Here is a 24,886-nt window from a genome sequence, read left to right on the forward strand (position 1 = left end):
GCAGGAGCAAGGATAGGCAGTGAGCACAAATAAGAGGAAAAAGCTGGGAGAAGGAGCAAGACAGAACAAGGAGAGGAGGGCGTCAGGGGCCAGCCACCCAGCCAGCCGCAAGGTAAGAGTAAAAGTAAGAGACACAGAAATAGAGAAAGGTAAAAGCCAGAGGCAAAAGGTATATGAGATAATTTAAGAAAAGCTGGTTAGAATCAAGCCAAGCTAAGGCCTGGTGTTCATAAGAAAGAACTCACTTTCTTATGAGTGGTTTATTTGGGAGCTGGGTGTCAGGTTCCCCAAAAGAGCAAAGAGCAAAAGAATAAAAATACCCAGCTCTGTCCCCAGGAAGAGACATTCTTAATGGAGGAACAATATTCTTCTCTGGCAACCCCATACCTGGGGACGGGATGGTGGTGGGTGAAGGGGTGGCGGTGGTAATAGTTTTTGCCATTTGAGTTTGATCATTGAGGTTGTTGTCTGTGAGCTGCCACATGACCTTGAGTCCCTGCTTTGTGACCTTTCCCATAGGCACTCACCGAGGCTGGGCTGCCGTTCAGATGCGCCTGCTGCACGAGCTGGTCTATGCCTCCCGCAGGATGGGAAATCCCGCACTGTCCGTGAGGCACCTGTCCTTTCTTTTGCAGACCATGCTGGACTTCCTATCTGATCAGGGTGAGTGAATTCGTATTTTTTTCTTTCCAGGGATTCTTGGGTGCATGTTGGGTTGTGACTGGCCTTCGTTTCCAGCTCCTTGCTGCTGGTGGGTACCTGTTTCTGCCATTAGCCATCCTTCCCATGCTCTCTCTGGCTTACCCACACCCTTCATTTTTGGTTTTCTGTGTCTTTATCTCTCTGTTCAGCAGGTCCTCCCCCTTCTTAGTCTCTAGCCCAGGCTCCGTGTTTGTTGCTTTCTTTGTCTTGGGACCAAATTCCTGACATGAAGCAACTTACAGGAAGTTCACGGTGTAAGGGGATGTAGTCTGTCCTGACTGGGAAGAAATGATGGCAGGTGACACTATGGGGTGGCAGTATTGCCGTCAGTCCTCACCCCCACACGTCTCATAGGGCAGGAAGCAGAGACCTGACAGGAAGTAGAGTCAGGCTCCCTGTCCCAAGGCCCACTCCTTCAGTGACCCCTATCTTCCAAAGGTTTTACTACCTCCCTTAGTGCCTATAGGTAAGTTTTGCATTCAAACCACAGTAGGTTCCTTGTCCTTGGGGAACATTGGATAAGATGTGTGTGCCAATATGCGGTGCCTGTGTGGGGAGGTTTGCAAATCCTTAGATCCGTCTACTTTTCCCAGTTCCTCCTCCCCTTTCCTCCATTCATATCCACCCCTTTTCTGTCTCTCGTTAGAAAACAGGGTTCTAAGGCATGATAATATAATAAAATAAGATGCAATAAAATGCAATAATATAATAAGGTAGAACAAACAAAAACTAAGAAGGAATAGAGCCCAGGAGAAGACACAAGAAACAGAGACTCACTTGTTATCACATTAAAGAATCCCATAAAAGCATTAAACTGGAAGCCATAATGTATATGAAAGGACCTGCGGGGCAAAAAGGGAGAAGAAAAAATATAAATTAAAAAAGATAAAAGAAAAATCCTGACACTACACCATGAGAAAGAACCTCAGAAATGCCATTGAGTTAGCTTTCTGTTGGCCATCTACCACTGGGCCTACAACCTATCTACCACTGCCATGACAATAATGGACTCAACCCCTGAATGGTTTGGCAGCCTGAATGAAATGCTTTTCTTTATAAGAGTTGTTTCATCATCATGATGTCTATTGATAGCAATAAAACCCCAACTAAGGCAGTCTATTTGCTTGTATTAATTTTTTCATCCTTTTATCCTGCAGGCGTGGTGTCTAGTTTTGATGTTAAGCTATGTTTCTCAGATAGCACAGAAGGGATGGGTCCTGTTTTCCTGTCCATTCACTTAGTCTACGTCTTTTTATTGGGGAATTAAGACAATTGATGTTGAGAGATATCAATGAATAGTGTTTGTTTATTCCTGTTATTGTTGTTGTGGTGGTGGTAGTGACTGTATATGTGTGTGTATGTGTGTGTGTGTGAGTGTGTATTTCCCATCTTGGTTTGCTGGTCTGGGATTACTTATTTCTTGTGTTGGTTTTTTTTTTTTTTTTGGTGTGGTTGACTTCTTTAGGTTGAAATTTTTCTTCAGGTGCCTTTTGTAGGCCTAGATTTGTAGACAGAAAATGCTTAAATTTAGTTTATCATGTTTTGTTTTCTCTGGATATTATGTTTAAAGTTTTGTTGGGTATAGTAATCTGGGTTGGCATCTCTGGTCTCCTAGAGTCTGTAAGACAACCTTTCACGCCCTTGTGACTTTTGAAGTCTCTATTAAGAAGTCAGGTGTAATTCTAATAGTTCTGCTTTTATATGTTACTTGATCTTTTTCCTCTGCAATTTCCAATATTCTCTTTTGTTCTATAATTAGTATTTTGATTGTTATGTGCTAAGGGGATTTCATTTTTCTATCCTGTCTATTTGGTGTTCTGATGCTTCTTGTGCCTTTAGTAGGTATCTCCTTCTTTAGGTTATGGAAACTTTCTTCGTTGATTTTGTTGGAAATGTTTTCTGTGTCTTTTTTTTTTAAATTTTTTTAAAATTTATTTATTTATTTATTAAAGATTTCTGTCTCTTCCCCACCGCCGCCTCCCCTTTCCCTCCCCCTCCCCCAACCAAGTCCCCCTCCCTCGTCAGCCCAAAAAGCCCTGTGGGAAGTCCAAGGACCAAGGTCCAAATCAGGAGCAGAAGGAGAGAGAGCACAAGCAAGGAACTCAGGACCGCGAGGGGTGCACCCATACACTGAGACAATGGGGATGGTCTATCAGGAACTCACCAAGGCCAGCTGGCCTGGGTCTGAAAAAGCCTGGGTCAAAACTGGTCTCGCTGAACATAGCGGACAAGGAGGACTACTGAGACCTCAAGAACAATGGCAACGGGTTTTTGATTCTACTGGACCTATTGGTTTCGTGGGAGCCTAGGCAGTTTCGTGGATGCTCACCTTACTAGACCTGGATGGAGGTGGGTTTTCTGTGTCTTTGACCTGCATTTCCTGGATGTTTGTGCCGGGATTTATTTATTTCTTCCCTCCCTTTTTTTCTTTTTAGATTTAGCATTTTCTTTGACAGGGATATCCATTTCTTCTGTTGTGTCTTCAATGCCTGAGATTCTCTCTTCCCTCTCTCTCTCTTTCTCTTGGTGTATTTTAAGGCCTTTCTTTCTTTCTTTCTTTCTTTCTTTCTTTCTTTCTTTCTTTCTTTCTTTTTTTAAAAGATTTATTTATTTATTATGTATACAGTGTTCTGTCTGCATGTATGCCACCAGACCAGAAGAGGGCACCAGATCTCATTATAGATGGTTGTGAGCCACCATGTGGTTGCTGGGAATTGAACTCAGGACCTCTGGAAGAGCAGGCAGTGCTCTTAACCTCTGAGCCATCTCTCCAGCCCCCACTAAGGCCTTTCTTAATTAAGGGGGAAACTCATGGAACAGAAATAGGGGTCCAACCTCAAGGGATGGAGCTAGGGGAAGAAGAGAGCCTTTCTTCCATCTCTTGTATTCTGTTGATGAGGCTTGCCTCTTTGGTTTCTGTTCGAGTTCCTAGATTTTTCATTTTCAGATTTCTCTTTTTTTTTCTAATTTTAATTTTTTATCCATTTCCATTCTCAGGTGTTGGTCTGTTTTAATTTTTTTCCACTGTTTGTGCTTCATTTCCTCTTTAAGGACCTCTGTCATATTCATAAAGGCTGTTTTAAGGTCTTTGTTGTGTGCTTTAGCTTTTGTCACAATATTCAGGTTTGCTGGGCTTTAGTGGAGACATACTGTCCTGAGTACTTAGAGAAGGGATCTGGTAGACATTTTATTGTATGGTCACCATTGATTTTTCGCTTTTATACTGTTGTCTAGGCATCTGGCATTGGGAAGATTGTAATGCTAGCTTTTCATCTCTGGCCTTGTCTTTGTTGGGTGGGTGTTTTAGTCTTTGGTTTCTGTTACCCTCTCTTGTTTTAGGAGAGAGTGGTAGCTGTTGCTTGGTAGGAAATTCTTCAGAGATCCTGATAGATGTAGCCACTGGAAGTTCCATGGAAAATGTGCTCTATGTATTGGGACCTGACACTTAGGGTCTTGTGCTGTTCTCCTTGGCGATATGTAACTCCCTTCCACAGCACCTTAGGCACCTCCCCTGTACCTCAGGATTTCTGCATGCCTTGTCTTCCCCTGAGGGGCTTTCGTAAGTCCCGAATAGATGGGGCCCCTGCCTTGTTTTTGTCCTCATGCAAGGCGGCAGGTGTCACTCTGTGTGTTGTGTATTTGCCAGCGGTGCTGTTTCGTTAGAAGCAATTCTGTTCTGTTCTGTTGGATATTGTGTTTCTCAAGGGCAGGAGCCTCGTCATCCCCTTCAGGTGCCCTGTGCTTTATATAGGACATTGGAAGCATTTAGTGCTTGTTAGCTGTCTGAGCTTGGACAAGGGACTGTTAAGTGCACCAATCTCTCCACTTGTCCACGTCGGGATGATGAGCTTGACCTTCTCTTCTCTTCTCCCGAGACAGAGCTTTGTCTCTTCATTACAAGACGGCACAGAGCGCAGACAGGACTGACGGCCTCACAGCTGCCTCTGCACCTGACAGAAACTGCTCTGCGTTTCTGCCACACTCATGTGCATATGCGCACACATGGACACAGACACGTGCACACACACACGCACACACACAGGCACTCACAGACAGACACACACACATACACACAGACACACACATACACAGACACACACACAGGCACTCACAGACACAGACACACACACAGACACACAAAAACAGATACACACACATGCACACACATGCACACACATGCATATACACAGGCACTCACAGACACACACATACAGACAGACACAGATACACACACAGACACACACGCATACACACAGGCACTCACAGACACAGACACACATACACACAGAGACACATACACACGCATACACCTTGATTGCTCAGTGGTGCTCACTGATGGCTGTCACTCATGGCCTGGGTGTGGGGCCGTGTTTGCTAGCATCTGATTTGACTTCTTTTTTCTTGCAGCCAAGGTAGTTCAGGGTGCCCATGAGGAGAGTCCTGCCTCGGCAGTCCTTTTTTTCTCACCCTACTCCCCTCCTTTTTCTTACCACGTTTATACTTTTAAGACTGACTTGCTCTTAGACATGCCTGTGTTTTCTGTACTTATCCTCATGTGATTTTCTCGAAAGCGTGTCAACACGTGTGGATGAGCACTGAGATATTTAGTAACAGGTCCTGTTATTGCTCTTTTAATACGTGCACATGAACTACTTATATGCAGTTCTAGAAGGTGCTACACAGGCTGCCGGTGAGAAGGTTAATAGTCTCATTTTGTTATCTTGAGACAGGTTCTCTCACTGAGATTTGGGGCTTGCCCTTTAGGCCAGACAGGCTGGCCTGATAGCCCCAGGGTCCCCCTGTCTCCGCTGCCCTGGTGCTGGGATTGCAAATGCACACACACGACCATGTCAGCTTTTCACCTGAGTCCAGAAGATGGAACTCAGGCTTGTACCATGCACGCTTTCCTGAGCTGTTCCCCCAGTCCAGTGCTTTTGTTTTGTTTGACTTTGTCTGTGGGGACGGGGTGGAGAGTGGGGATCTTGTTTTGTTATTATAGATAACACCATGGTGGATGTAGTTCTGTTTTTGGCTTTGTACATTTATCCCCTGATAACTTACTAAGTCATTGGTTCTGAACATTTTTCTGCTATTTAGATGTGTTTTCTCCTATTTAGATTGCCTTCTGAAAGGGTAATTCTGATTACATTCTGGCAACAGCATCCTAAGTCATTATGCGTTGAGTGCCTTACTGTTTAATTTGTATTTTCTTGGTTATTCTAAGTTTTTTTTTTTGTTTTGTTTTGTGTTTTGTCTTTTTCAGTTTACAGATTTCATAGTTGAACCTTTCTCACCTGAGCCCCTCTAAGATCTCATTTGGTTCTCAATGAAACTTTGATGGCTTTTGGTCGGAGAACAGCATCCTGCCTGTTGCACTGGAGAGATGTGGGCTGCCCCATTGTCCAGGACAGAGCCAGCCCTCAGCTCTAACCTGCTGAAGTAACACAGACTCCTGTGCAGTAAGGATCTGTGTGTTACCTGCCTGGACACGGTAGACCTGGACAGCTCTGAAGGGCTAGGAAGGCTTAGGCCATCTCCCGAGGGCTTCTTGTGTTCTAGCCTAAAGCTGAGGTTTCTTGAAAATCTGCACTGACCATGTTAGGATATGTCTTTCTAGCATGACTTATAGTTAAGACTCGTGCTGGGGCCTGAGAAGTGAGTTTCCTGGAAGAGGGTTAGCGTTTAGTCTGCACACACGAATTGACAGTAGCTTGGGAGATGGGTTTCCAGTCCACACGCATGAATTAACGATTCCATGGAGCCCACTGCGCTTGACTCACCTTGGCCAGGATTTTGTTTGTTGACGGAAGTGACAGAACTGGCCTTGCACAGGCTGACACTGGCTGCTCTGTTGTGTATTTGGTATTAGGGACTCTTGGGCACTGTGTCCTCCCTCTTACGTTTTCCCGAGAATATCCTTCCTTTTCTTCTATAAAGGCAGTTGGGAAGAATAGACACATCCCTGATGGCCAGTCCCACAAATGCTGCCCAATAAATGAAAGGAGTCAGGTTGGTCAGGGACAGCAAGGCTGAGTGCTGGGATGTGGGTCTGAACCACCCAGGAAAAGAAAGGCCTTCCTCATTCTGTAGCATTGGTGGAGAAGTCAAAGCTACTGACGTGGTCCAGGAGCGGAGCCCCCACAAAGACTGGCCTGGCTGTGGCGGGTCCTGGTGAAACCTTTTTGTGTTCAAACTAGACTGCTGGGGTCTGTGAGCAGGCTAGTTCTTCCAGGAGGAAGTTGGTTCTCGGAAGCCAGCAGGGCCTGGAGTTGCCATTGCTGGGAAAGCCATCCCTTCCCTCTGTCACACAACAGGCTGCTGAGTCAGGCCCTGCAGAAGAGCATCCTGGGAGGTGGTGTACCAGCTGAGGTACATGGACACGGTGGTGAAGATTTTACTTTCTGGTATGACTCCAGTCTGTTCTCAGGAAGCAGGAGATAAATCCCCACAGAGAAAAGGCCTTTTCTTCCCTCTCTTGCATATTTGATGTCTTTATTCTTTTTTCTAGCACCGCAGACAGCTTTTAGTCTGGTCTCTCCTTGGCAAGTCTGTGGTTACAGGTGCAGATGGGTTACAGGGAAGTGGTGATCACCCTCCCCTCTGGACCACAGAGCCCTCTGGTGCTCTGTGGGTGTCTGGGAGTCGCACAGTGAAACCTGGGGTCCCTGGGGAAGGCTTATGCTGGCTGCCCAGGAGGTGAGAATATGAAGTCTGAGTGCAGCTCCAAGAGTCTTTTGGGGTCCACAGGTTCCAAGTGAGGGACAGGAGGAGGCACCAGCGTCTCCTTTCTTGTTCACCTTTCATTCCTCCTGAGTTGAGAGGCTGTACTGTATGTGGCATTGGGCCTGTTGTTTGAGCTGAGACCCTGGGCCCCCTGTGGGGTGTGCAGTCACCCCAGGTGCTGTGTGCTTCTGGTGTGTTCACGGGCAGAGCACAGATCCCACAGAACCTCTGATGCCCCAGCTCTGTGGGCTTTGTGTGAGATAACTAGGAAGGCCATGCAGGCCTTCGTGCTGGGCACAGAGTGAAGACTGGCCCTGGGGGGTGTCTCAGCCCAGAGGGCATGGACTGCCTCTCTTCTTGATACTGGAAGAAAAGCTAGAGTTTAGAGTCTGGAGATCAGCCTGGGTCATTTTGGACTGGGGAACCAGGATAGCCTGGAGAGACCATGGTTTGAGACTTGCCTTGTTCCTCTCTGACCATCCGCAGTGATGTACAGGACCCACAGCACTCCAGGCTCCTCAGGCTGCACGCTGGGCTAACATTTGTTAACTCTGTCTCTATCCAGTGTTGTGAACCTGGGTGGGGAGACCTGGGCTTCAGCGTGTATAGCACCTCTGTCTGTTTTGGTTTCTTCATCTCTCCTAGGTTTGCCTGGCTCTTATGGAGTGTCCCTTTGAGCTTTTCCCTCTCCCAGGACCATTCCTTCTTGCCTTGGGGTTGTCAGGATGACAGAGGGGGCAAACACGCTCCCCGGGGGTCCCTTTGATCGGGCCTCACTCTCAGGACCCCTTCATCTCCATAGGTGCCAGGTCCTCAGACTGGGACGCTGGGCACGAGATTTTATGTGTAGACTCCAGGTTTCTGAGCCTCGTGGGGTGTGTTTGAGCATGAGGATGAGGTTCCCCAGGCTGGGACACTGGGACCGGGGCTTCACACGTGGACTCTAGGTTTCTGAGCCTTGTGGGGTGTGTTTGAGCATGAGGATGAGGTAGTCACATCTATGCCTCTCCCTCTGCTTCACTCTGGGAAGCCAGGCCACTCACTCTCAGTTTCCCTCTGACCCCAGCTGATTTTGTTATATTGTTCGAGAGAGACTTAGTTTTGAGGGACAGTACTTACCTTTTAAGGCTGATTGTCTGGTAGTGCTCTACACTGTGGCCCTTGCTCTGGTCCTGCAGAGTTGATGTCTCTACACTAAGATCTCGGGGAAGCAGGCAGCTCTGGAGGTGCGCACCGCGGCCTGATTGTGTGAGCTCTGGTGAGCAGAAGGTGCTAGAGCGGCCATTCCAACCAAGGCCTTGTCTGAATCGTTCCCATTTCTGGAAGTCAGCCCCTATCCTTCCCCCTTGTCACTGTTTAAGGTGTAAAATGCCTACAGTCTCCACTGACGCTCTGGTCCCTTACAGAGAAAGTCTGTCTTCTTCCACTGCCCTGTCCCTGTGGGAACAAGTTGAAGTCTTGACCTATGACCCATTGAGTTCGCTCATGGTTTGTGAGTTCTGTATAAAGATCTTTGTTAAGTGATACGCACATAGAGACACAGTCAGATTGTTTTTATTGAAGAGGAGGTGGCCATGCAGTCCCTCAGTTACTGTTGCCTTGAACTTCATGCTGAACACCACCAGGTGTTCTGTCTCCCTCTTCTGTGTGCCTGGACTCAATAACATTGTGAACTCAACATCTTTTTCTTATCATCTCTTAATTATTATTATTATTTTTTGAATTTTGTAGTTTTGAAACAGGAATGTATTGTTTTTATGCCATGTTGGTATCTGACTTTTGGGTAGAATTATATGACCAAGGTAACTGTAAGCCTCTTGATGGTGGTTTCTAGAAGCCTACAAGCAGGGTGTGGATGGGAGCTCCAGATGCTGTGCTTTGGTTCTGTTCTGACTTCCCCCAGGAGTGTTTGCCCTGTGCATACCTGCAGTGTGAACTGAGGCTGGACGCAAGAGGCAGGACTTTTAGACTGTTAGGGCAGCGTGTGTTTTTCCCAGCATGCTCCTCACCCTTGCATTTTCTCCATGCACAGTGTGTCTGGAGTCTTTGAAAATTTTAACTTGCTGTATTTCGATTTTCACCTGGGCTGGGGAGAAAGGAAGACGTGCATATGAACTGTTCAGTTGTAAAGAATCCTGGAGGCAGGGCAAGTCAGGGGCTGTAATTTGTTTCCATTGCAACTGATAAGCTCCCCTTTGTTTGTTCGGAAACAGGCAGAAGGGACTTGAACAAAACCCAGCAGAAAGGAATGGGGGGAGGGACACGGTCTTACTGTGAATTCTGTGTTGAAGAGATAAATGCCATGTAGTACGGCATAATAGGTACTTTCTAACAAAGTACATTCTTAGCGGGGAAATCAGAGTGCAAAATGAGGTGAAGAAAAGCTAGTAGGCTGTCAAAAATCTCAAATGTTTTAGTGGATTTACCAGTGATGGGGAATAATAATTTGTCAAGAAACAAAACAGAATATTCTAGGGTACCAAAAGGACCTCCTGTGGCTTCTAGTGGAGGTAGGTCTCAGTGGGGAATGGGGCTGTCACAGTGTCTAACTCAGTCCCGTGGTTCTGTATACTGGTCCACCATCTGTGCTACAAACCCCTGAATTTCATGCCTCAAGCTCTTTCAGTTCTAGGCCTAGAACATAGCGAGCCACCCTAAGGGCACTCAGGCAAACGGCTCTCTGGCATCCCAAGTTCCCCGAGACATAGATTAGTTTAAGGCAATCTCTTGTTCAGACTAACGGGAAACTGGTGTGTAGGATTTCCTATAGCTACAGAAAGTAATCCAGGTACCACGTGTTCTGGCGCATTCATTCTCAGGCTGGCCCAAGCCAGCTGGAGCAACCGCCTTCTCTCTCCAGCTTCTGCGTACGTCTCCGCTGTACAGGCGGGGCCCCTGGCCTCTCCTGGCCCAGAGCATCCTTCTAGGCGTCTCCCTTTCTGTCAGAATGTCACCCCATCCAACAGTTACAGTCAGTGGTATATAAGTAGTAGTGGGAATGGCTTCATTGTATATCGGTGATGGTCTCCACGCCTGACCTCTGTGTGAACTCCAGATGGCTAGATTCCCCGGACCGCTCAGTGTGGCTCCTCCAGGTTCAGGAAATGCTGGGCGAATTTGTTCCCTTCTTTTTCTCAGGCTTTGTTTCCTCATCAGAGCGTGAGGGTTAATACCTGTCTTGTCATTATTCAGCTGTGAGGGCTAGAGAGCGTGTGTGCAAAGGCCTGGCCTGAGCCACGAAGGGAAGCGCAACAGGAGCAGGGCACCGTTGATTCGATCTGTTTCTCACCTCCAGGAGGGTGTGGCAATAAGCCTGCTCTCAGCCTGCGGAATCTTCTAGCTCTCTGTTTTGACGACTGTCCGCATTGCTCATGGGGTCAGTGAGTGACCCAGGAGGAGATGTTGAATATGCAGAGAGGGGCAGGGAAGAAGGAATGTCAGTTGAGAAAATGCCTCAGATTGGTCTGAAGGCTGTTCTGAGAGGCATCGTCTTGATCAATGAGTGATGTGGGAAGGCCCAGCCCCCCACGGGAAGTGCCACCTCTGGACAGATGAAAGCGGACTGAGCGACCCATGGGGAGCCAGTCAGTAAGCAGTGCCCGCCATAGTCTCTGCATTAGTTCCTACCGCCTTGCTCCTCCTTGAGTTCTTGCCTTGACTTCTCTTCTTGACAACAGCAAGGTGAAGTAAACCCTTTCCTCCCCAAATTACTTTGGGTCATGGTCTTTATCACAGCAGTAGAAACCTAACACAGACAGGCAGGGAAACTTGATTTCCCTGGGCAGATGTGTGGGCTGTGGGCTTTGCAGTCGGCAGGTGCCGTTACCCAGGCTCTTTTGCCTATTGCGTCTCTGCTCTACTGAGCTTGACTTCAGACTGTAGAACAAAAGACTCGGTGTCAGGTCAGCAGTTGCAATGCAGACGGGCTGCCGTCAGCGCTCTGAAAACACCATGGCCGTGTGCTGTATCCCCATGACAGGTTTTGGTTGTCCCCACAATGGCACATGGTTCTCCAGCTCTAAGACTCACCCAGCTAAGGGTGTCACCAGCTAGGGGTGTTACCACAGAGCTGGTGTCTGCAGGATTTTCACAGGTGGGAACAGATGGGGAGCCTTTATTTTTAGCTCTCCTGATTCTCATCTTTAAACCTTTGACTGATTTTCTCTTTCTCTTTCTTTTTTTTTTTTAGTGTGTGTGTATGTGTGTTCCTATGCACATGACCTGAGTCATGTGTGTATATGACTCCTGTCTGCTTGTGGAAGTTTGAGGTGACCCGTGGGTGTCACTCTTTAGGAGCTATCCGCCTTGGTTTTTGAGACAGAGTCTCTCATGGAGATCGTGGGGCTTGCCAACTGTCTTTTTAAAAAAGATTTATTTTTAATTATACGCACCGTGTCTCTGTGTGGGGATGTGTATGTGTGCAAGCACAGTGCCTGCAGAGGCCAGAGGTGGCTTTGGTGGCTGTGAGCTAGTTAATGTGGGTGCTGTCAGTGAAGCCTGGGTCCTCCTGAAGAGCAGAACTTGTTCTTAGCACTGGCCTTCTCTCCAGCCCCATCAATTAGTCTTGATTACTTGTCAGCCCCTCAGGCATCTACTGTCCCTGCCTTCCCAGCACTGGGATGATAAGGGCCACAACAGTCCCCACTTTTTAGGTGGATGCTGGAGATTGGGCTCCGTCCTTACGCTTGCTTGCGTGACAAACACTTTACCAGCCGAGCCATCTCCCCAGACCTCTGACTCATTTTCTTTCAGACGCATTTACCTCAGCCCTTATTTACTGCTAAGTGTGAGGTAAGTGCTCAGAATGTGGGCTCGGTATCAGCGCAGAGTAAGAGAAGAGAAGCTGCTGACTGAATCCAAACTGAAATCGCGAGGTAGGGTTTCTCACTCGGCGCCGAGATCCTGGAAATTGGCAAAAAGGACCAAACCTGTAACAAGTTGGCAGCATGAGCGGCTGTGGTCATGTCCCCTTTGGTTTCATGATGGTACCACCACAGGCCAGAGCTGAGACAGTGCGTGTTGCCATAAGATTGCGGGGGAACCTAGGGGCAGGGTAGACATCTGAGGTGGCAGCAGAGGCCTGCCCTGGCACCTCTGAGGTGACCCAGAGGTTTGAGCGGTGGTACCTTGCGCTGCGCTGCAGGGCTTCATGGTGAGCCGACGCCCTCTGTTCTGATGCTATGCGTTCTGCTGACAAAGTCCATAGCATGAGTATTGGTACACATGCACCCAAATGTGCAGCCCTGCCCTGCCTCCAAGCAGCCAAGCAGGTGGATTTGTGAACCCCACGCCCGTGTCTGTGGCTAGTATGTGGGCACAGATGTGGGGAGGTGCGTAAGAACATGGCCCCCACACCATGCTTTCCCCGTCCGCCTGTCCTGCTTCTCAGGTCAAGAGCCGTCTGAGTATGCTAGGTGCGCCTGCCCTGTGTACCCTGTGTGTCACGGCCCTGGCACTAGTTAATTTCCTCCCTTGCTTAGTGTTTCTCTTTTGATAACCCCCTGTATCTTTCTGCAAACGGAGCAGAGAGAAGGAGACCCGCCTTGGCCTTGGCAGGGCTTCAGTGGCTGGAGACTGCCGGCGATGGTAACTGTTGAGCGCTCACACTGTGTGCTGGGCTCTGCGTGCACCCTCAGTGCTCACAGGTCACACCAGCCCTCATAGTTGAGGGCAGCAGCTAGTGAGAGGGGAGATTGAGGCAGAGATCGGCTGATGGGCCCTACACCTCTTGGGTAGGGCTGGAAGGATCTGGTGTCCAGTACCCTTTTGTGTTGCCCACCGTTGTCTCAAGCAGACCCCCTGCGCTCAGTGAATGTGCGGTCTCATTGCGAGCCAGTGACAGAGCTGAGCCCACTAAAGCCTGTGTCAGCGGGTGCCTGATACCTCTGGTGTGATTATCTGTCAACTTAGACGCGGGGGTGGTTGGTTTGAAAGACAAGAATTGGGTGAGATGGAAAATGTCAGATTTAATTTATTCAACTGCTCTTTCATTTCACCGCCAGCTCATGCTGCGTAGCCCGGAGAAAATGCATTAAAAGTTTGCCATTCGTCAGTAGACGGGGACTTGGCCTGACCAGATTGTGCTGTGATAGGGCCTTGATCTTGATGAGCCAGACCTCAGCCTCATTTTACCAGGCTTCTTGGGCCTGGGGAGGGTGGGACTTGAAAGGAGAGGTGACTTTGCTTAGTGTCTCTAGAGGACCCAGCCCCTCCTCCACTCTCTGCTGAGCTGCAGCGGAGCAGACTGGTCCAGCCAGAGGCCAGGTAGCCATGGCAGTTGAGAAGTGTCTGCTGCACAATCTGTTGCAGCTTGTGGTCCCTTAGTCTTAAACTCAAAACGGCCTTCAGATGCCGAGTGTCTTCTGGAGTGTGACTCAGCGCTATCATTTTTAGCTCACCTGTGTCACCTTGGGAAAGAAAACCAAGCAGCTGCAAGAGAAGTTTTCGTTTGCAAAGCATCACAAAATTAGTTATACGCCGAAGACAATGGTTTGTTATGGAAAAAAAACTTATTAAAATGGCAATTACAGAAAAGGTCAATGGAGGCATAAATTAAAAACATCTTTGAAGATTTATGATAGGGGTTTAAGACTGGAGCTTTTGGCCTGCTCAAAACATACTTTGTGATCTAAAACAATTTGCTTGTGTTTTTTCCCCCCGGTTAGATGTCCATTTGTGACCTCCGAGTATCAGCTTCCAGCTGAGGGCTGTCTTCTCTCAGGGCCTACTTTTCCTCCCTTATTTCTGGCTTTTGTCAAGGGTGCCATCAGGTTTTTGTTCTTAGAATCTTAAACTTCTTGGAGTCACCTTGTTGTCCTGTTCTGTGTCTTCTTTTGGCTCACTGTGGTGGTTCTGCTATTTCAGTTTCTGTCCTTGGGATAATTCTTCCCTGCTTTGAAGTCACAGCGCAGGGTCAGCCATTCAGCCATGCTACTCGAGTCAGGGTGGTGGCCTCCTAACATCCCCATCCCGTCTCCTGGATCTGCTCCTTCTAGTCAACGTTCACAGCGAAGCTGGAGCCATCCCCTTGGCACGTGAGCTGAGCATGCAGCTGGAGTCTGCAGCAACAGCCCCTCACCTGTTGACTGCCATCTCAAAGATGTTCATGAGCCACTTGTACATCATTTTAGCCTAACTTATTATGCTCCCAGCCATCCCTCGGGCACTGTATGTATCCCGACACTCTCATTCTCAAAGCATGGTGTGTGTACACTGCTCCAGTTAGTGGGCTCAGCCCTTGTCCTTGCTCCCAGTTCCCCTGTTATGAAGAAGTCAGTTGCATCTTCCTGTCTACCTTCTTGTTTCTGTTCATTCTCATTTTGCTACATCCCCTCTGACTTCCTCACCAGGTTAGGGGCTCCTGGGGACAGGGACCACACTTACCTTTCATCTTACCTCATTTGTCAGTATTTGTGCCCAGAAAGTGACCGATGCTTATGGAACCAAGTTAATTTAACATTTCCTTTCCTCAAATTGTGTCTCAAACTGTATTAAGTGAGACTCCACCAGGCATGTAATGAGACAAAGGGGGCAGGATGGTGTGCTGTTCTCGAAGAGCCTGAGGACCTGTGGAGTGTGGAAAGTGGGCTCGTCCTCTCACCTCTCATAGTTTTCAGTGTTGGGTAAGGGAGTGTGAGCAATGTATGGGGTAGTTGGAAGGAAGGGAGAGAACTGTGCATGTTTAGAAACAAGAGATTGTGACTGGGAGGCGGATGTCACATGGAATTGGGAGACTCTTTTCACACTTCATTTTCTTCCTCCGTAGACCAGGAATAGCTCTGGCTTTCATTAGCCTTGCTCTAACAGACACAGAGGTCCAGAGACAGCTGGAGGAGATATGTGCAGGGTGTTGTTCAGTACAGTGCCTGCCATGAGTGACAGGAGCAGGAGACCGAGAGATCACATCTCAGCTGCACACAGGGAGTAGAGGAAACCGGAAGTGGGGCAAGGCTATGAACTCTGCTTCCTCCAGTGAGGTTTCACATCCTAGAATTTCCACAACTTCCCCAAACAGACACCATCTGGGGACCAAGTGTTCAAATACATGAGCCTGTGGGAGGGCACTCAACCACCACACCTGATTTAAACATGACACAACAGACATTTCTGTATTATTAAAGACCTTTAATAGTTGTTACTGTACATGGTTGGGTCAGTTTATATTTTGTTACAATACTGCGGTTTTACCTGACCAGTACTGCACGTCAGATTTGTAGATTCCAGTTGTTTACTGAGTCTTTGTTGGGTGTTTCCTCTTTTCTGGTGCAATATGAAAACCTCTGGAGAGCTTAAAAGTTTTCCTAGGTAGCGGTGTAAATGGATAATTATGTAATAAGCTGGCAGCTTAACATAATTGCCTTTTGCTTTGGTAGAATGTTTGTATACTTAAAAGGAACAGAGGAATATTGAATCTCTTGGTAGCTTGAATGATTGCTTATCGGGGCCTCCAGTCTATCGCCTTGTAGATAAGTGAAGAACAGATGTAGAGAAATGTCCGTGGGAGGTGGTTCACATGCCACGAGCACGTTCATCTGATCCCATCAGCATTCTGTTAGTAAGAGGCCTGTTTTCTCTCTCGACCGGCTTTAGGTGCCTCCCTCACTGTTGTATTATTAATCTTTTTCATGGTGACAGGTAACTTTTTCCTCCTTAAAGGTGGCCTGTCCTGCTGCAGAGGGAAACAAAGCTGAGTTCATTTTTCTTGCCATATATGTTGTTTAAGTCAGGGGTGGTGCACTTTCTTACAGGCTGAGGCAGGAGGATTGTTAATTTAGGGACAAACTGAACTATGTGTTGAGATCATGTATGGTTTTGTGTGTGTGTGTGTGTGTGTGTGTGTGTGTGTGTGTGTGTGTGTGTATGTATGTATGTGTTTGTCCCTGTCTCCTCTTATTCTTAGGGAGCTGATTTGAGGTTCTCTCCTAAAGGTTTATTCAAGGTTTTACAAACTAAATGAGTTTATTAATGAGTTAATTAATCAGTTAACTGTGTGCACAGATGCACATGCCTTCATACCAGGGCATGCGTATGTCAGAGGTCAGAGACAACTTTGTGGAACCAGTTTTTCTCTTCTCCGCCTGTTGACTCCAGGGATCTAGCCCAGGCCACCAGTCTTGGTGGCAAGCATCTCACTGGCACAGAAACTGACTTGGATGCTGATTTCCTATCTTCCACTTCATCGGTTATTTTCTCTGTGCTTAGTTTGAGTATAATTTTATTTATTTCCTGGATTTTATAGTATATAGTTAAATAGTTGACTTTGTACTCTTTTTTTCCTAAGAATCATTTTAAAATATAATATTTACTTCTTTAAGAATTTATATTGATTTTGGTTATATTCACCTGTTTCTCTTCCTAATTCCTCTCAGATTCATTCTACCTCCCCAACCCCCTTACTTCCTGTCCTTTTTAAAAAAAATTACTCATAGAGTCCAATATGTGGTGCCCATATACTCCTGGGTATGGGGCTATCTTCTGGAAGTGTGTTCTGCCTACCAAAAGCCAAACCCTCGAAGAAAACAGACTGTCCGTTCCCCTGAAGCCATCAGCGACAACAGCTTCTCAGGGGTGGGGATTCACAAGGCCTCCCTGCTCCAGGACAGAACATGACTGGCTTGAAACTGTGCAAGCAAAACAGCTGCTTTGAGTTCACGAGTGAAGTGGGCCTGTCAGAAGCCCCTATTTCATGCTGGTCCTCCCTGACCTCTGACCCTTGCAATCCTCCTCTTCCCTTCTGTGATGGCTTTTAAGCCTTGGAGTGTGTGTGTCTCGTTTGTGGCTGAACATCTATTGACACTTATTCTCTGTGCTTTAACCAGTTGTGAGTTTCTGCATGAATTGCTATTTGCTCTATACAGAAACTGCTCTGATGAGGACTGTGGTGGTTTGAATAAGAATGGCCCCCATAGGCTTATATATTTGAATGCTTAGTCTTCAGAGAGAAGCACTATTTGAGAATTAGAAGTAGTAGCTATGGCCTTGCTGGAGTAGGTGTAACACTGCTGAAGTCGTGTGTTGCTGGTGGCAGGCTTTGAGGTGTCCTTCTGTCTACGGATCAGGATATAGCTCTTACTTACTGCTCCAGTGCTGCCCTGCAGGCTGCCATGTTTCTCGTCATGATGATAATGAACTGAGCCTTTGAAACTATTAGCAGGCGTCCAATGAATGCTTTCTTTCCTAAGAGTTGCCTTGGTCATGGTGTCTCTTTACAGCAATAAAGCAGTAACAAAGACAAGGACTGAGTGTTGTATTGATCTTCATGGTACAGAAGATACAGATTTAGAGGACGGTTTGATATCATGTTCACTCAGCAGAATGATAGTAGTAGATTAACTCTGGGGCCTGTGAGTGCTCCAGCCATGGGCTTGGCCAGATTTACTGCAGCAGACATGTTTCCTCCTGTGGAGCTGGCCTTTGATTTACAGAAAGTGGTAGGTTACCCCCATAGCGTTTTCGCCACTCTTGCACCCATGCGACTCTCTTGCCACTGGGTCATCATGGTAGCTCACAGGTTCACAGTGGGCAAGACTATTGATGACTTTGCTCCCCAGCAGCCTCAATAGCACCATCTAGTACTGTGAAAGCCAGCCAGTGGGAAGGAAACTTCCTGGTCAGCATGGACTTGATTTCTTCATGTCCTGCGACCAGAGTGTGTGCTGTCTTCAGCAGTCAGGCCTTACTATCAAATTCTGGTGGGTAACCAAGAACAATGATATAGATTGTTTTGTTTTGGGTGTCCCTGGGACATACCAAGCACTGACCTTTTTATTTGGCAAGCTATGTCTTTTGGAAGGAGCATGTTCCCCTATGTATGGTAACTTTAGTTATACTCTTTAAATTATCTGTCTGTCTATGAATGGAACTTTTAAAATAGTACATTTTTAAGCTTCCCGGGTGTTAGTTGTTTCTTCCTGACTCCTTCCTTTGTCCTACTTTCTCACCTCTCTCCCAACCTAAACCTCTCTCCTCCTTATTCCTCTTTCCCTTCATATCATCTCCAACTCTACCACTCTCTGAGATCTACCTTTCCTGGCTTCTACAGGTTTAATACTAAGAGCCACAGCTGAGTTGGGAACGTATGACCTTGGTTTTTCTGGGTCTGGGTTACCTTGCTCGGTACACTGTCTCCCAGCTCTATCCACTTACTGGCAGCTTTCACAATTTCATTCTTCTTTATAGGCGAATGAAATTCCATTGTGTAATAGGTACTGTGCATGCTCGATTGATTTCTACTTTTTTTTTTTTGCTGACACAATCTCACATTTTATTTCACAAATATCATTTACAGGAATGAATGTTCTGCACTTTGTTAGTTTTCTCTTGGTGAAAACATCCATCTTAGAAATTTCTACTTTTTTTTTGAGGAACTGCCGCACTATAGCAACTGCACCACTCTGCACTTCCCCAACAGCGCACCAGGGTTCCTTGGTCCCTGCATCCTCACCATCATTTGTTGTCTTGTTTTCTTAGCCCTAGCCATTCTGACTGTAGGGAGATAATGTCTCACAAAAGCTTTTCTTTGCCTTTCCCTGATGGCTAAGTTTGGTGAAGACTTTAAAAATATTTTTTTTTAGCCATTCGTATTTCCTCTTCTGAGTCCTGTCCAGTTCCACAGGTCACTGTTTAATTGGGTGGTTTCTTTTCTGGTTTAGCTTTTAGTGCCCTGTGTATTCTAGGCACGAATCCTCTGTTGGTGTCCAGCTGGCAGAGCTTTTCCCATTTCCTAGGCTGCCTCTTCAGTCGACGGAGTTGCCTTCACTGCACAGTCTCTTAATTTCATGAGTCCCACTTGAGGATTGTTGGTCCTGTTTCCTGTGCGGCCCGAGATCTGTTCAGAAAACCCTTACCTGAGCATGTGTCCTGAAGGGTACTCCCTATGCACTCTCCCAGAAGTTTCAAAGCTTCATGTCTAATGTCGACATCTTTGATATATTTGGAGTTGATTTGTGTGCAAGGGGAGAGACAATGAGTTTCGTTCTTGTTCACATACATATCCAATTTTCCATCATCTGTTGAAGAAGCCATCTTTCTCCAGTGTGTATTTTGGTTATGCAGTTCCCTCTACGGCACTTCTGGGCATCTTGAATTGGACATGGTGTGTGTCTTGGTCACTGTTCAACTGCTGTAAGATACAGCGTGACCAAGGTAATTCTTGGTGGCTAGCTTACAGTTATAGAGGGTTAGTCCATGATCGTCATGGTGGGAAGCCAACGGGCGTGGTGCTGGAGAAGTAGCTGAGGGCTTTACATCCTGACTCAAAGGCAGCAGGCAGAGAGAGAGAGAGAGAGAGACAGACAGACATTGGGCATGGCATGGGCTTTGAAACCTAAAAGCCTACCCCTAGCAAACACACTTCTTCTAACAAGGCCACATTTATTTCAAGAAGGACATGCCTCCTAATCCTTCCTCAACAGTTCTGCTAACTGGGGACCAAGTAGTCAAATATATGAGCCTATGGGGGCCATTCTCATTCAAATCACCACAGCCTGTTTATATCTCCATCCAGTTAAGATGGTTTTAAGAATGTCACTGTATGTGCCCATGGGAGTGTATGTGTGTGCGCACACATGTGTGGGTGTCTGTGTGTGTGTGTCTTGTATGTGTATGTGTCTATGGAAGCGTGCCTTGTGAGTGTGTCTGAATGCCCACGGGAGTCTGTGTGTCTTGCATATATGTGTGTGCAGTCTGGAATGTGTGTGCATCTTGTGGGTGTATACAGGAATTCTAGGGACTTTAAACTTTGCGTTTGTGGATTCCTATTTTAATATTGCTGTGGTTAGAGAATATACTCTGTATGATTTTAGTCTTTTAAAATTTACTGAAACTTGTTTATGGCAGGATGTCTGGTGGGTCTCAGAGGATCGCCCAGAGTGGTGAGAAGGGTCCGGATTCTCCAGTGATGGCTCTAGTGGTCCACAGATGTCAATTTACTCAATAGGTTTGCCACCTCATCAACCTCTTCTATACTCTTATTGATTTTAATTATTTTAACAAAGGGATATTAAAGATGTCAACTTCAGAGGAATTATGAAACTTATCCCCCCCTTTTTATTGTATGTATCTGAGGCTTACAACAGGTGCTAAGGGATGCTATAGGCGGTAAAGTAGTTACAAGAAGATGCATCTATCTGCCAATTTATGTGCTGACTTTTCTTGAGACAGAACAGTTAAAACATGCCTAATGAAAATCCCTAATACACCATATTAATTCACTCCTCATGGGCACCCGGCTCTCCAGGCTCTTTATTATGCTTGTCTTTGCATCCTTTGACCTTCACTCTGCTCTCCTTCAAGACGACCTCTGAGTCATTCTTTCTCCTCCGATTATGTAGCATCATCTTTGTGCTTCTGTCTAATTTCACTTGGCACAATGTCCAGATCCATCCATATTTTGGCAAATGGCAGGATGCCCTTTTTAAAGCCAAATAATATTCCAGTGTGGCTTTATTATTCATTTATTTGTTTATTTGATGTATGTATGGATGCATTTGTGTGGTGCTCAAATGCAGAGGCTAGCAGTTGATGTTGTTTTTCCACCTTATTTATTTTGGGGTTGGGAGGTCTCGCTAAGTCTGGAGCTGCCTGCCTGGTTGGCTCCTAAACCCCAGGGATCTTCCTACCTCCATCTCTCGAGTGCCAGGATTACAGGTGTACAGGTGTACTCTGCCATTTGTGTGCTTTTTTAGATATTATTTTTATTTACATGTGCATCTACACGAGTGTATGTCATTTGTATATAGTACTCATGTGCTTGCCAGAAGAGGGCATTGGATTCTCTGGACATGGAGTTACAGGCAGTGTGAACCACCTTACATGGGTGCTAGGAACTAAATTCTGGTCCTTGGGGCACCTCCCCAAACTGTCCTCAGTGTACTTTTCTACACACCACATCCTCTATCTAATTCTTTAGGTTGTTTGTATATCCTGAGCATTGGCAACTTGGGGTGAGTGTCCTGACGAGGTGTTGCCTTCATCCCCGAGGGTTGTCTGCACAGGCAAGGATCTCATGCAGATGTGACTGTGGTTTGAAGAGGCACCACGTTGTTTTCTGCAGTACCGAGTCAACGGGAGGCCCGTTGGCCGTGCAGTGGGGTTTGCTCTTCTCTGTAGCCATGTCACAGTGTTGAAGCACAGCCGTGTTCCTCTGAACTTGACTCAAATGTGGGGTTTCAGGGTGTGTCAGCCATGACCGTACTGTTTGTTTTTCCTTAGTTTTTTTTTTTGTCCCCCCTTCTCAGAATTGGGGAAAAGATGTACAGCTTTCTTCCTTCCCTTGAAGATTCCATAGCTGACCTAATGCAGACATGGCTGTCTCAGGTTATTACTTAGAAAGAACAAGATGAGCTGTGAAATCATGGTGTACTGGTCTTCCATGCCAGCATCAACTATGGCAATGCCCAGTGGCCCGTGAACAGTTTCCCATCAAGAGTTTGGCAATCACATTTTCTCCTCTCATAAGGAATGCTATAATTAGGTAATAACTACTTTCTATTAAAAATGTTCTTTTGTTTGCATGAGTTCTTTAAATTCTGGGGTGGAAAACATAGTTCTTGAGGGCATTAGGGGCTCCTCATTTGACTGGCATCATTGTTGAAACTCCTGATCAAAACAAAATGAGATATTGATTTTTGAGTGTGATAAATTAAGGCATCATTAGCTGTGAGAGAGTTAAGATTTGTCATGATATCCTGTAGCTTGGCTCGTGTGGGAGATGCCAGGAGCCACCAGGATTTTGAGCTCTCCCCTCCATGTGGTCTCCTGGGATACTTATGGCCAGGCCTCACCTGTGGTTAGTCTTTGGGACTTGAGAGGGCCAAGTCCCTTCCCTAGGACCTTAAGACCTGATGCCTCTCTAAAGGCTCCAGTTTCTGACATCATTGGATTTTGGATAGTCTCCCATATGAGTTCTCGGAGACACAGCACAGTAGGGACTGAAAAGGGAAACATATGTGCAAGATGTCACCAGGCCCTGAAAGACGACTCTGCTCTGCTGTAGTCATGGGCACCCATGGAGATTGGGGTTCCCCATAGGAAGCCCCCACCCCCAGGAAAATGCTGATCTGAAGCAAGTAGCAGGGATGCTGATAGAAAGGCTCTGTAAGTGACAGACACACCCTAGTTCACCAGTCGAATGGCCATTGACAGCGCACGTGTGTGCTAGCATGTGCTGGGACTCTTGGGCATCAGAGTAAGACTCTTCCTTCTCCATTCGAGCAGCCTTTGCCAAGAGCGGCACAGGACTGGTTGGCACTGAGACTCCTAAGCCAGGCTTTGTTCACAGCATGGAGCAAATGAAGTGATCTGCTTGGTTCCTTGAGTCCTTCGGAAGACTTTAAGTTGTGGGTTATTTGCTCATTTAGGAACTTTTTACTTTTTAAAGCTTCTATTTCTGTTTCTGACTTGGTCTGTGTGTAACATGTATGTGGGCATCAGTGGAGCCCAAAAGAGGGCATTGGAGCTTCTGGAGCTGGAGTTACAGGTGGCTGTGAGCCACCTGCCATGGCTGCTGGGAACTAAACTTGGGTTTTCTGTAAGATCAGCAAGTGTTCTTAAACACTGCGCCATCTCTCTAGTCCTAGAGACATTTTTCACTTTGGGGACAAATTCAAAAGTGACCCTTCTCATTTCTGCTTCCCACAGAGACCATGTAGATGGGCTTCTAGCAATAGGGGAGTTCTTGACTGGACTTTTAGGACTCATGGTTCCCAGCCTGAGTAGTCCAATCTCTGCCCGTCATCTTGTGTGTGCGCTTACAAGACAGTGATGTTGAAGGTCTGCCCAGTGCTGGTGTCTGCAGGTTGCTGCCCTGTGGTGTGTCACCTTGTTCTCAGGAGCTCACTCTCGTTTGTTAAATGAGTCACTGCTTTTACATTAGGACAGCTAGACTGTACAGGAGGCGTGCTTCCTGACAGAGGTGCACAGGGCCTGGGAAGTCCAAGCTCTTGACCTGAACCCAGGTCTCATTTGGCCATCCCTTCTGACTTCTGGTGTTTTTCTAGAAGGCATAAGCTCCCTTGTCCCCTCTTCTCTTAAGTCTTTAAAACACCACAGTGAGGACACCACGGGTATAGAGTCAAACACAGGGCCTTTGACAAGCTGCTTTCTCCTCTTGCCAGACTTTTCACGCGCAGTATTGGGAGGGGACCATCTGCGCTCTCTTGGAGAGCCTTCACTACCCGTGTTGTGTCTTTTCCTTCCCCAGCGACAAGCGATGTGTGTGTGCACATATGCGTGTGTGCGTGTCTGTGTAGCAGTGGTTGCAGCAAGCAGGTTTACCTTGCGAAGCTCACTCGCAGCATCAGAGACTTTGTTTTGTGGCCGTCTATTTCCATGTTTCTCAGATGGACAAACTGTAGTGTCGGCTCTGTAGGGACTGGTTCCTGTGTGGCCCTGGGTGCTTAGTAACTGCCCACTGGCTTTATGGCCCTTGGTCAGGCTGTATTTCCCTGTTGCTATACACATCCTGGATGGCGTAGCTCATATGCATAGGACCTTCAGGGTGGCAGCTGCTGGTGCATCTCAAGGAATGGAGCTGCCACCGTCACTGCTCTTTTACTTGTGCTGGAAGCCTCCCTTACTGGCCTGGACTGCTCCGGATCAAGCTGAACAAAAGCCACCCGCTTCTACTTTATCTGCTGAACCCAGATTCTGTTTTGTTTTCTCCTCAGAGAAGAAAGATGTGACTCAAAGCCTGGAGAACTATACAGCCAAGTGTCCTGGGACAATGGAGCCCATCACCCTTCCAGATGGCCTCACGCTGCCTCCTGTGCCCTTTACCAAGCTGCCCATTGTCAGGTGAGGCAGTTGGCAGGGTGTGGGCACTACTCTGCTTCTGTTGCCAGCTCTCTGGCTCATGACTTCGCTTTAAAAAAATGTTATTTATTTTTGAGAATCTCATACATGTATGCAATGAAATATGAAAGTATCTACCCCCTCCATGTCTCCCCATATCCCTCCCAATCCCTACCCCATTTCCATTTTTATGGCTCATGAGCTACTTAAGCTTGACGTCAGGTCTTAGAAGCAACAATATCTTACAGAACTGAGGCAGTGTTGTCCTGTAGCTGCTGTGGTCCATGCCTATCACGTGGTAGAGCTGTGGACAGACGGGACCCTGTTGATTTCTAGTCCAGGATGGAAAGCAGCCAGACCTGGTCATCTCCTGCTCACAGGTGTGGGCTGACTCCCTCTCCTGGACCTGCTGCCAGCTATTCAGGAGCAGAGATGGTCGGTCTCTCTCCTCCCCGTGTCTATGCTCGCTCCCTTGAGGCTGCAGTCAGGATCCCTCACTCCCTTGGGATATCCAGGCCCTGCACTGTTGCACCAGCCTGAAGCAGGCCCTGTGGGTCCTCCACTGGGCACAGATTTTGCAGAAATTTTTGAATCTCAGAAAGATTTGTTTGAGGGCTGAAGAGAAACAACATGGCATTTTTCTGTGTTCACAGCGGTGTATAATTTTAGG

At 47.0% G+C, this 24,886-nt stretch overlaps 1 protein-coding gene across 1 annotated transcript in view; it reads left to right on the top strand.

Moving 5' to 3' along the window:
* Positions 1–24,886, top strand: part of Trappc9 (trafficking protein particle complex subunit 9) — a 430,884-nt gene that overhangs the window by 55,845 nt on the left and 350,153 nt on the right. Inside the window, exons 9-10 of the mRNA XM_050145170.1 lie at positions 520–663; positions 24,093–24,219. Coding sequence (XP_050001127.1) covers positions 520–663; positions 24,093–24,219 — 271 coding nt within the window. The remainder of the gene's footprint in view (positions 1–519; positions 664–24,092; positions 24,220–24,886) is intronic.

Source organism: Alexandromys fortis, unplaced genomic scaffold, assembly GCF_014885135.2.
Source record: "Alexandromys fortis isolate MF-2015 unplaced genomic scaffold, M_Fortis_MF-2015_v1.1 scaffold_2_1_26212458, whole genome shotgun sequence".
NCBI lineage: Eukaryota > Metazoa > Chordata > Mammalia > Rodentia > Cricetidae > Alexandromys > Alexandromys fortis.